Consider the following 13,154-nt stretch of genomic DNA (forward strand, 5'->3'; position numbering starts at 1 on the left):
TTATTTCCTATGTCCGTTATTTATTAAATATATATACATCGAAATCATCTTCCTTCGGTTGTTTTTTTTGTTAATTCGAAGGAAGAAATAGTTTTTTTTTTTATTTCATGACAATTTATTTAAAAAAAAAAAATGTAATCGTTTCAATTGGAATGATTGTGGCTGAATAAATTAAACCCAGATCATAAATTCTATTTGGTTAAACACATGATCTTATGAATGTTAAGATAAATGGTGCATACCGATGATGCTGGGTGTTACGACATGTTGTAGGTCAGCGCGACCGTGCTTTGAGGTCGGCTGGTTTTAATAGTGAAGTGAAAGTATCGATAAAATTGTATTTATAATACGATAACGCAGATTTTACATTACGAAAAATGCTAAATTTTTTTATATATTATATTTGATCTTTAACAAAATAAGCTTTGAATGATATGGACTTTATGAAGAGACTTCGAGATACGATTAAAAATTAAAAGAAACACTTTAAACTTAACTTAAGTGGATTCAAACACGAGCAGTAAAGATTTATCATCCCCTTAATTTGTAATTATCATTGCAGACTTGCAGAATGAAATTCTGCCACAGATGTAATATAAAGAACAACACAATTAAATTATAACCACTGTGACGCAATATCTATCTTTTTGTAATTTTTGCAGTAAAAATATTTGTCGATATCGATGTACCGTGTCACAGCACTACATTGCGTTGCTCTCCTATCGAATTTAGCAGTTCGATTGAGTTTGTTTCGTCGTAAGCTCAGCTTTCGTGTTTATTTGTGTTGTATATTAAAATTTTAAAGGGGTAAGTTGTACTAAATACATTATTATTAATTTTGGTGATTAAAAATATATATCTTTATAGATAGATAGAATTAAATATTATCGAGAGTTACCTGAGTGATGATTGTGTATGTACGTTACTACCTAGAGTCTGAACTATTTTGTTTATTTGGTAAATATTCAATTCAAACATTGTCATTTTAAACATTGCCTAGAATTTATTCACCCAACAACTTCTACGTAACTGATTTAGACAGTGGAAAAAAAATATGAAGGTCCCGTTAATAATTTAATGACATACTCGGTCAGCTGTTGTGCTGAGGTCGTTTAAAAACTTTACTTAACAAAACTACAATGATAGTCGATTACTCCTCATATTACATATATTGAGTTTTTTATCCAAGAAGTTGTACCTCAAAATGGTGAGGAATCTGTAACTCAGACGTGGGATATCCACAAGCTGTTAAATAACTTATTTTTAATGAGTTTTGTTGTACGATTGTAATATTAATCTTTACTACATAGACAGTACAAATCAAAGTCTCTTCCCGCTGTCTGTCTGTCCCCGTATATGCTTAGATCTTTAAAACTACGCAACGGATTTTGATGTAACTTTCTTTAATAGATAGATTGATTCAAGAGGAAGGTTTATATGTATAATACATGCACAATATAGTAGAGAAACACTGATAATTTTAGAGGTGATTACGTAGATAAAAATATTTTTACGCTTACATTGCAAACGCTGGCTGAACCCTACGAGATAGATCGAAATAACGTACTACAGTATTGTAAGCCTTAAAAGAGGCTTCATAACCGCGATGGTATATCTCATAGTCATAACCCACAATAACCAGTTCTAATCCGTTACTTTTTACGAGAAATAATGGCTTATTTTCGAAGCGATTTTAAGCAGTACAGCAATAATCCTTATCCAAATAAAACATTGTACATTTAATATAGATCTATACGGCCCTCCACGGCATGCAAATAAATATTTTCGAAGATATTACAGATTAAAAATGCAGGTAGAGGTTTGTGTTGTCTAGTAACAAAGAGGTTGTATGTAGAGATACATTCTGTAGTATATTTAGCCAGTATGATAAAAAAATTACAATAATATAACTATCATTATGATTGTGTACTTATTTTTATTACATTGAAATTGTTATGTTTCAGATATGGAATCACAAATATTAAACGGTGATCCCGAACAGGAGTACACAGCTGGAGTTCGTCTAGTCGTGGTGAGTTATATTTCGGAATTCATCCCCGGGATCGAAGGGATGAAAACTCTATGTGAAGTACTTCTTTTTCATTAATTGTTGTAAAGTAAGTTTCTACTGCTGGGCTAAGGAGGATCTCCCTTTGAGGTAAAGTTTCGGAGCTTATTCCACCAAGCTGAGCCAATGCTGGTCGGTGGAATACACGTGGCAGAATTTCGTTGATATTAGACACACTCAGATTACCTAACGATGTTTTCGTTCACTGAGCACGAGATGAATTATAAACACTAATTAAGCACACGAGAATTCAGCGGTGCTTGGCTGGGTTTGAACCCGAAATCATCGGTTAAGATGCACGCGTTCTAACCACTGGGCCGTCTCAGCTCACGATTGTTGTTACAGTGTTTATCTTGCTAGTGGTACGGAACCCTCAGAGCGCGTGTCCGAATCGCACTGGTTACTTTTCTTCCATGTGCTATCTAAAATCGTTTGAAATAATTAAAACTGCACTAACCACTATACGGGGATAACATATCGGTAAAATCTAAACTCGAGACGGACGAGAACTATAGAATTAGTATTACTATAAGTAATTGAAACAGGACTAAGTCCAGTGGCGTAGCTATCGTAGGGCCAGGTGGTGCAGTGCACCAGGGCTCCGGAGCTCAGGGAGCCCTTTAACCTAAGCTTTGAATAGAGATGATGTATGGATTTAGCCTACTAATGATAAGTTCAACTCGCTGTATCCTGTATCCTATTCTTATTCCTAGTTACAATTTTGAAGGGCAATATAAAGTTAAAGATGGAGTGGAAAGGGGGGGTGAGGGCCCGATGATTTTCTATGAACCGGGGCCCTTGCCCACCTAGCTACGCCACTGACTAAGACATTCGTAGATAATGTCGAAATATCGAGCTCCACTAAATAAAAATAAAAAACGTGGTAAATATCCCGTTTTAAATACTTGTTGTAATAAAAATAACCATGTTAATATAAAATCTTATATAGAATTAGTATTGTTTCGTAGTTTCGATCGCTTTATCGTGATAAGGATAAAACGCGTTACGTTTTACGTGATCAGGAGCGATGCGATGTTTTGGCAACATCTGTTAGACTGTGACGTTCGCATTTGAATTTTAAACACTTGATTGTATAATGTAAAAATCTGAAGACGATAGATGTAAAAATCATATCACGAAATTAAACAACATTGAAACAAATAGACCGGGAGATGATGACACAAAATACTAGGTCATTTGTACCAGTATGGCGGTTCTTCAGCGGTCTAATTGCGTAAAGGCAAAAAGGAAAATGATGGTCATAGCCCAATCGCGTGGGCGTTAATCGAACGCGTCGGATAAATAACGAGTGTCGAACGATTTGTTCTACAAAAATCCTTGTATTTTCAGATAGTCGAAAAAAAAGAAGTAGGCGGTAACGTAATGCCATACTTCTCGGGTGTGACTTACAGCCCGCCATACCGACGCGAATAGATTAATTTAAATAAAACAATTCAACCATTTGTACCGGGCTAATTGTTGCATAGCTAATCATCGTCGAGTAGCCATTCACGAAAATCACCTTGCCATACTGTTCTGACAGTTCCCAATGGCCGCCATACCACTGCAAAAGAGTAATTTTTTTTTTCGCTAAACTTTGAATCCACGGGCCACGGGCCCTTGAATCCACGGGGCCCTGGGGTGAAGCCCAGAAAGCCATACGGTAGATCGGGCCCTGTCAACAGAGATACTAAAATATTTGTAGAGTATAATTTTGCGAATGACTAAAAAAATTAATTATTTAAAGTCGATAACAATTCCAAGGAGGCAGTTCCAAGGAGGATATATTGTATACATATATAATTGTATTTGGCTATTTAACTTTGTATTTTAAATGTTGATAAGTAACTACTGAGTTTTTGCCGGTTCTTCTCGGTGGAATCTACATTCCGAACCGGTGGTAGACTAACTAAATAGAGTTTGTTAAATGACGATTCAAAAGCGCTTGTAAAAGCCTACTTGAATAAAGTATATTTTGATTATGTTTTTTTTTTTGAGGACGATGTATTTATTTGAATCGTAATTTTATATACACTACATAGGTTATATTAAAATAAAATTCTCTCGCGTCTGTATAATAAATTCAAAAACTACGAAAAGGTTTTTAAACGGTATTCACTAATGGACGGATTTAAAATTATTCTGTGTTATTGTTTAATATTTTTTGTTATTTTTTAATAAAGTAACTAACCTTTCGCGTGTGTAGCATAAAGTAGTTACGAAATAAGGTAATAATGAAGATCATACATAGAAGTAAATATCTACTTTTTGGTTCAGGAACAGGGTGAACAGATAACCGCCATTGTTACGTCACAACAGCTTAAGAACACACAGATAACCTAAATACTAACATTCATTTTAATGTATACAGATTCGTGTACATGTTTAAAAATAGTATGTCTTTAATGGCAAAATTGTTATCTTGTGTTTTAATATTGAGATATAAATATTGTTATTAAATGGTTTTCGTAGCTTAATCTGCCCGAAGATGAAGGTGAGGGTCTTGGTTTCCGGCTCACGAGGACTTTGTGGGACCCGTATCCTTGGGTAAGTAAAGTTTCAGTACTTTTTAAGACTACGAACATAAATCCAATCTTTATGTTGAATCAATACATTGTCCACCAATCAAATACACCTATATCGTACAGATACAACCACATAAAACCTAAATAACAACATTCCTTATTCGGTTTGTTTTCACGTGTGATTTATTTTTGATGGGACGGAAATGTGTAACGTATAATTGTGAAGCGCGCCATTTGATTGGACCAATGAGCGCACTGTATCGACCGTCTAGTACGAACGTAATTTTCCAAAAGGATATGTCAATATTGCTTATTACGAAAGTGATATATATCATATCATATTCAATTATTGTAAGGCTTGGCTTTTTGTTTAGACGTTACTCTTTGAGTGATTAAAGTAAAAAAAATGAATGCGAATTGAACGAAAAAGAAACCGCTGCTTTAGGCTTAAATTTAAATATTCGCACTATCCCGATGTATAATAATAAATAAATATTGGACAACATCACGTACATTACTCTGATCCCAATGTAAGTAGCTAAAGCACTTGTGTTATGGAAATCAGAAGTAACGACGGTACCACAAACACCCAGACCCAAGAAAACATAGAAAACTAATGAACTTTTTCTACATCGACTCGGCCGGGAATCGAACCCGGGACCTCGGAGTGGCGTACCCATGAATACCGGTGTACACACTACTCGACCACGGAGGTGGTCAATGTATGCGTCATGCACACTCAGTCGTCTTAGTGTGCGTGACGACCAATCAAACTAGAGTGTTTGTTAAGTTTATTTAATTAAAAATGGATGTGTTGGAGTATCAACATATATGTTGACCTTGATACAAATTGAGAGCATGAAAATTCAGCGGCGTTTGTCTGTGTTTTAGCTAGGAAACTATCTTACCGCTGGACTTTTTTGGCATTTCGTAGGTACATCAATTAATTCTAATTTCTCTCAATAGATCCATGAAGTGACTGCAGATTCCAGGGCCGATAACGCCGGTTTGAAGAGAGGGGATTGCTTACTTCAAGCAGACGGCAAGGATTTTCTTGGTCTACCGGTAATATAACCTACCTATCAATTTAACTGTGACTGACATAAAATGCACCGCCTGGGGGTCCAACAGGGTTAAATTTTGCACAGAAATTCCTCATGGTACTTAAATGGGATAAGGGGATGTAGGTACTTACATAGGAGATATAAGCTTGTATGAAAAATCCTACTTACTGATGTTAGAAATATGATATGGATTCTGTTAATGAGGGAAAGACAGATGATAAAGATTTTTTTTAGGTGGTAGAGCTTTGTGCCAGCCTGTCTGGGTAGGTACCATCCACTCATCAGATATTCTACCGCCAAAAACCAATACTCAGTATTGTTGTGTTTCGGTTTGAAGGATGAGTGAGCCAGTGTAACTACAGAGACATAAGATCTTAGTTTCCGAGGTTGGTGGCGCATTGGTGATGCAAGGAATGGTTAATGTTTAACAGCGTCATTGTCTAAGGGCGGTGGTGACCACTTACTATGGCTCGTTCGTAAAATAAAATAAATAAATTATCTTTTAGAAATAGGTAATAGGGGGAAATTAAAGTTAAAAGCTTGTATGGAAAAACATCATTTTTGAAACATAAAAATGTATAAATCGATATTTTGGGTTATTTTCATGAGTAGCAGATAGTTGTTGAAGCTTTTCAAAATCATCACCTAAGATAATGGAATTGGGAATGAGTGTTCGTATCGAAGATTGTCTTTGTTCAGTATTTGACTATGGGGTATGTTATGTTCTAGCGCTTACGAAAAGAGCCGAGATGGCCCAGTGGTTAGAACGCGTGCATCTTAACCGATGATTTCGGGTTGAAACCCAGGCAGGCACCACTGAATTTTCATGTGCTTAATTTGTGTTTATAATTCATCTCGTGCTCGGCGGTGAAGGAAAACATCGTGAGGAAACCTGCATGTGTCTAATTTCAACGAAATTCTGCCACATGTGTATTCCGCCAACCCGCACTGGAGCAGCGTGGTGGAATATACTCCAAACCTTCTCCTCAAAGGGAGAGGAGGCCTTTATCCCAGCAGTGGGACATTTACGGGCTGCTAAAGCTAAAAAAAAATGCTTAAGAAAGTTCATCTCACGTAAAATTGGGCATAGTTTGTATGGAAGTCTTAACTTATAAACATGGAAATAAGAAATTACATTTAAAACCATTCTGCATCGCCAATACGCAAATATCTTTTATATATAAAACGGCAAATTTACAATAAAGGTATACATAGATTTTACATAAAAAAAGGACTTCGTAACGCACTGATATGTATATACGCCTTACGCCTGTATATACACTGGTTCACTAACCCTTCAAACAGGAACTAAACTATACTAAAAATTGTTACTTGAATAAATAGATGGTCTGCAAAAAGTCCTATCAGCCAATATATATGTTACTGTAAAAGCTCGCACTAAGGTTAAATCTTAAGATTTTCCAGTAAAACTGACATGAGTTGGTAAATGTACGTCTTATTAAAAAGGGACGAATTTTTCGGACTTTTACCATTCCAACCTAACCTAACCTAACATGTAAATCCTAACATTAACCAAGTGAATGATGGTAAAAATTCGAATTCCAAAGTTTTATGGACATTTACCATTCATAATCGGTAAATCTTAGGTTTTACTGGAAAATTTTAAGATTTACCGTAGTTCGAGCTTTTATGGTAACGTATTTTAACCAGTCTCACTTTTGTACTTCAAGATTTATTTAGAATCAAAATTCACTTGTTACACTTGCCGATGTTCCGAACGGACTGACTATACATTTCATAATTTCAACTGACAACAACAATTCGTTATAGTGGAGTAACTCATCACGTGTTTACAATCAATTGACAGTCTCTTAACATTACAACAAAACTAAGTGTATAAAACATAATAATTTAAAATAAATGCTAATATAATAATAATAATTGGTACTAAATGCTAACACGTATATATAACATTGTATTATTTTACAGATCGGTAAGGTAGCTGGTCTTATACGTGGCGACGGTGAAGGCCACGGCGTTTCTCTGTTAGTCTGGAACTGCGGCGTTGACCCCAAAGATGATCCCGAGGTAAACTAATACATCACGCAAAGACAACACAGTTCAGTCCTTCTCCTCTCGGCTTGTCAACCGATGTTATGTTTTTTTTTTTTAGTTTAATGCACGGGCTTTAATGAATACCAGCCAAATAAAAAAAAAATAGTTTTTAATATAAATATAATTAATTACAGTAAAGTAATTTTCTACTTTTTCACCATTAATATTGATCTTTTTGACAAATTTTAATGTTCCCTATTTCAATTTGTAACAAAAAACATTGTGATAGGGTGTGAAGTTGTCTATTTTGAGCGACTTGACATTTAATTTGCGGCTTAGCGAGCAACTTCATCGTTTGTGTTTAGTCCATTTTGTTCTTTTTTGTGTAAATATATTAAATGTAATAAAATTAAGTTGTGAATAGTCCAATTGAGTGATATATCTTATTATATATAGTTTAGTTTAGTTTCTATTACTAACCCTTAATGTTTGTGTTGTTCTAGGTTACGGATTAACAAGGAAATTACTACTACTATATTTGACTTTAAAATTTAATTGAGTTTGTTATCTCAACCATACCGATCAATCTCATTCGTGTCTTCTCCATCCTACGTGACATTGGCGAAATAATCTGTGCCCTATGGCACAACTAAAAGCCATTAAACTAAGAATTGCATTGAGCAACTTCATCGTCTAGTTGACATATCACCCTGCGCGCGCATTATAAAAATTCACTATCGTCATTACGTAGTATAAAACAAAGTCGCTTACCGCTGTCTGTTCCTGTGTATGCTTAGATCTTTAAAACTACGCAACGGATTTTGATGCGGTTTTTTTAATAGATACATTAATTCAAGAGGAAGGTTTATGTGTATAATACGTGCACAATATAGTAGAGAAACACTGATAATTTTAGAGGTTTCTAATGTGATGTCGTAAATAAACATAAGTTTTGCGCTTACCACAGTATTGTACACCTTAAAAAGGTCTTCAAAAAACTGTATTTGTTAGGGATAGGCCACAATAACCATTTATTATCCTCCTTGAAATAATATGACCCTTTAAAGCGTGTAATTTAAATCAATATTTTCGAAGGGATTATAGATTTAAAATGCAATGACATAGCGGTTTGTATTGTCTAAGGCCAAAAAAGTTGTAAATAGTTAGACATTCTGTAGTATATTTAGTATCAGCATTGCACCCGTGCGAAGCCGGGGCGGATCGGTAGTCACTAATGTAATCAAAACATGAACACTGTGTTCTCCTCGATGTAGTACTTTCAATACTTTCCCTTTGTGAGAAACTATCGTTTTTCGTTTGATATTTATTGACAATAAATTCACAAATACCGAGATCCTGTACAAGTGTGCACGTCCCCGTACCTCTAAAAGGCCGTAAGGTCGTGTCCGATTTGCCGTCTTCGGTCTTTGACAAGCTTTATTGCTAACAATACAAAAAAAAATTAAAATAGAACGATACTTTTAAAAAACATTCGATTTTCGACTAGTTACACAATAGTTCGACTTTCAGTTGCTCTGGAGCTGCGGCGGGGGTTCCCGCGGCGAAAAGTCTCGTCGTGCACTCGCTGGAGTCGTGAAGGCTCTGTCGTGCTGCGTGTGCGCCGCGACCGCGACCAAAGCTCTTAACTGTGCACGATCACATTTGTATTGTGAAGGTTGGCCACCGTTTTTATATCTTGACCTTATAATTTATCTTATTGGCGTTTTCACATAGTTGAGTTTGTTTAAAGTAAAACTTCCTTAGGTTTAATATGAGCTAAAATGTAAAGTTCACTTGTTGGTAGGGCTTCGCTTGTACAAAGTCTGAGGAAGTCTGTTTCAAGGGTGAGTGGACCAATTTAACTCCACGGACCAATTTCGGTTCTAGAAGGTGGTGGCGCATTGGCGATCTAAGGAATGGTTAATTATCTTATGGCGCCAATGTTAAGGGTCCAATGTTTATCGGCCGTCCGTCTAACAATTCATACATTATAATAAAAAAGCTGCCAAGTGCGAGTCGGACTCGCCCATGAAGGGTTCCGTAGCAGCAAGTAACAAGGTTTATGTTTATGAAATTATTTTTTTTATTTTCATATTTGAGTTGATTGAATGAAACGTAAATTGCGGTTTACGGATTTATGACGTATTAAAAAATTACTACTTACCAGATTTCGTTCAGTTCTAAGTATGGAGAAATCCAAAATTTATTGTTTTTTTTTTCTATTTTTGTGTGAAAATCTTGATGCGGTTCACAGAATACATCAATTTACCAAGTTTCGGAAAAAAGTGGCTGTGACATACAGACGGACAGGCAGATAGGCAGACATGACGAATCTATAAGGGTTCAGTTTTTAACCATTTGGCTACGGAACCCTAAAAAAACATATCTGACGCAAAGAGTTTTCTTTCTTTAGAGATCTTTTATAGCAATACTGAAGTGCATTTAATTTTTGAATATTATGTCATGTAATCTTAACTTACAGGTTGTTGGAACCGATTAGAACGGTGTGCGTTGTGTCGTGAGACGCTGCCCGCAAAAGATTCGCCCTTCGCGAGGAACTTGATCGCTGAACAGGTTTTTACATGACTCAACATCTTATTATTACTTTATTTATATACTGAAAATAATTTTGAGTCAAATTTTGGTATGTATTAATGACACCGCAGCAAAAAAAAATTTGGGCAAATGCGTCAAAATAGGTTAAATTAAGTTTATTTTATTTTAATACAGGTATAATAAATAAATAAAACCAAACATAACCTAAGCTATAATGTCAAATCTTTAAACTAGTCATTCCATGAAAAGATATCCCTTGTTCTCGTTGGTTAATGCACGTGAATTTCATTGGATAAATGATTTCTTTTCACTGTCCTTCATCTCGCTTAACGCTAGCCGAGCGCATTGACCAATGGAGTGCGAATATTCATTAACTTAAGAGTAACATTAACCAATGAAGTACATGGATTCGACCATACGATGAAATTCAAATTTTAAATTTGGAATAAAAAGTACCTACATATTACTTAAAACAATTCAAATATATATATACTAATACCTTATTTTAGTAAATACATCACCAACATTGGTCCATCCATTTAGTTACAACGGAATATTTAAAATTTTTATTTGGCAATATCACATTTGTATCAAAAATATATGAATCCCGGATGATCGTGACGTTTTAGTTAATATATTTGACGGCTCATGGTGCGCCATCTTGTTCATTCATACTGGTTGGAAAAGAGCGTCAATGGGAGTTGAACGGCGCTCTAGGGAAGCGTCGCGTCGATGTCAGCGCGGCAGCCATCTTGGATCGACGGTTACATTCAAGAATTCCCGCGCACCGCGTGTGCGACGAATCGCTAATATCCAACATTATCTTTATTTTTTTGGATTAAATTCAGTGATTTATGTGTGTTTTTGCAAATTATTTATTAACGAATCGATATTGATGACTATTGTGAATATATCTGTGTAATTGATTTGTTTAATTAAAAACTAACTAAATTTTTGGATCGTTCATATAAAATCGTTTGAATATACGCCCTCGAACGTTTCTCGAATAATCCTGATATTGCCAATAAAATGTCTATATATTATTTCCAGGTATTCGAAGCGATAGCGACAGAGTACGAAATAAAGCATGCAATCAAAAGTATTCAAACGAAATCAGCGCACACGTCTCCGAGCCGATCTCCGAATATTTCACCCACGACGAGTCGCAAGGGACAGTACCAACTATCAATGATGCAGAGAAATCGTAAAAATATCCAAACGAACGAGAAATTCGCATCCGATCCGAATATTAACCGACATCTAGATCCTCACACGTCGCGCAACACTAAGCCGATAGAGAATTGTCAAACGTGTACGTCACCCACTAAAGTGACAGGGAATTTTCACACTAGCAATATTAGTGACAATGGCGGGAAATGCTGTCAAAGTCAAACAGGTGACAACAACGAATCTCATATGAAAAACGGATTGAAAGTACCGATGATTAACATCGAAGACACGAGCCACAACTGTTCGTGTAATTGTCAATTACAGCATAGATTAGTCGCTAGATTGCGACAGGCATGCTCGTTGGCTGATTTGCAAAACGTCGCCGCGAACGGTTATAGTTTGTCGAAATCTTTGAACAACATTCCTTTGAATGAACAGAAGTGAGTATACAATTTTAATATTTCACGAACTTATTCCGAAAAAATATATGAAAAAGTCGAAAAAAACATTACTTGGGGGTAAAGTTTTTGTCATTGCCCAGATTGTATTGTTGTGTTTCGGTTTGAAGGGTGAGTGAGCCAGTGTAACTACCGGCAAAAGGGATATAACATCTTAGTTCCCAAGGTTGGTGGTGCATTGATGATATAAGGAATGGTTTTGTCATTCTCTTTGGGTGGTGTTGACCACTTACCATCAGGTGGCCTATTCGGTCGTCCGCCTACCGATATCATAAAAAACCGATGAATGCGAGTTCAAACCCAGACAAACATCACCGAATTTGCTTCATAGTATATCCTGCTCGGTGATGGATTGACATCTGCATTTGTTGAACGAAAAGTTACCACATGTTATTTATTAATCTGTTACCATTGTTAAGCCGTAAATACATTAATCAATTTCTAATCTTTTTTTCAGGAATAATAATGGTCAACATAGTAGTTCTATGGATAACTTAAAAAATGCAGGTATATATTTCAATCTATATGTGTGTATAATCTTTTTCAACCACAAGAGGAGGAAAGCCAAATAAACAACATTTGACAGTAAATTTAAGCGATATAATTGGTCGAGAGCTTGATTAGTCTATGATATTCACTATGGATTTGCGAAAAAATGGCGTTATGAACGTCGACGAAACTGTTGTCGGAATTTTGGAAGTAAAATTAAAGTGGAAATAAGTAGTTAAGTGTAATAGTGTTGTATTATAAATAGAGATATATTAATCATAAACTCTTAGTAGTGCACAATATAGCTGAGTTATTAGCGAATCGCATGAAATACGTGAATCTAAGGTTTGTTTATCTTTTTTCCTACTTCTATTGGAAAGGTCTATACGCGAAAATACATCTCGTACAATATACGAGCCGAAACGCTTGCATCTGCCCATTGGAAATGACACTAAGTATTACTAGATTATTATTCGTAAATTCATAATAGGCGGACCTATCTAGCATTTTTTTCAATCGATGTTTTCTTTATTTTTCCAGAACCACCGGTATTCCTGCTATCAGCCCCGCCGATATATGTACTGACATGTGAACATAGTCAATAAACTCTGTTAATTTGAATTGCGCTGCGGAAAACTTTTTATTTTTATACAATAATTAAATATGTATTTACTATATATATTGAATACAAGCAAAATGCATTTTGTTTTATTTCGTTTAGAGTTTGAGGAGTGAAGTAAAGCGGGCAAACCATTTTATACAGAGTGGCGCCGACGTCATAACGTTAAATGAAACGACGATTAATACT

General features: G+C 35.5%; 1 protein-coding gene across 1 annotated transcript; it reads left to right on the forward strand.

Moving 5' to 3' along the window:
• Positions 1-752: 752 nt before the first annotated feature.
• On the forward strand, positions 753-13,021 carry LOC125075227. Its single transcript, XM_047686920.1, has 10 exons — positions 753-807; positions 1,965-2,032; positions 4,541-4,615; positions 5,560-5,658; positions 7,608-7,706; positions 9,204-9,348; positions 10,156-10,247; positions 11,280-11,839; positions 12,315-12,364; positions 12,887-13,021. Exons 2-10 carry the CDS (start codon positions 1,967-1,969, stop codon positions 12,949-12,951), a joined length of 1,251 nt encoding a protein of 416 aa, XP_047542876.1. The 5' UTR covers positions 753-807; positions 1,965-1,966; the 3' UTR covers positions 12,952-13,021.
• The last annotated feature ends 133 nt before the right edge of the window (positions 13,022-13,154 follow it).

This window comes from Vanessa atalanta, chromosome 30, assembly GCF_905147765.1.
Source record: "Vanessa atalanta chromosome 30, ilVanAtal1.2, whole genome shotgun sequence".
In the NCBI taxonomy this organism is placed as follows: Eukaryota; Metazoa; Arthropoda; class Insecta; order Lepidoptera; family Nymphalidae; genus Vanessa; species Vanessa atalanta.

Excerpts from the sequence above, each read along its gene's own strand:
- LOC125075227 (XM_047686920.1), top strand. The coding sequence starts at position 1,967 with ATGGAATCACAAATATTAAACGGTGATCCCGAACAGGAGTACACAGCT. Across the intron at positions 5,659-7,607 it reads AGGATTTTCTTGGTCTACCG|ATCGGTAAGGTAGCTGGTCT; the intron begins GTAATATAACCT and ends ATTATTTTACAG. Across the intron at positions 9,349-10,155 it reads ATCACATTTGTATTGTGAAG|GTTGTTGGAACCGATTAGAA; the intron begins GTTGGCCACCGT and ends CTTAACTTACAG.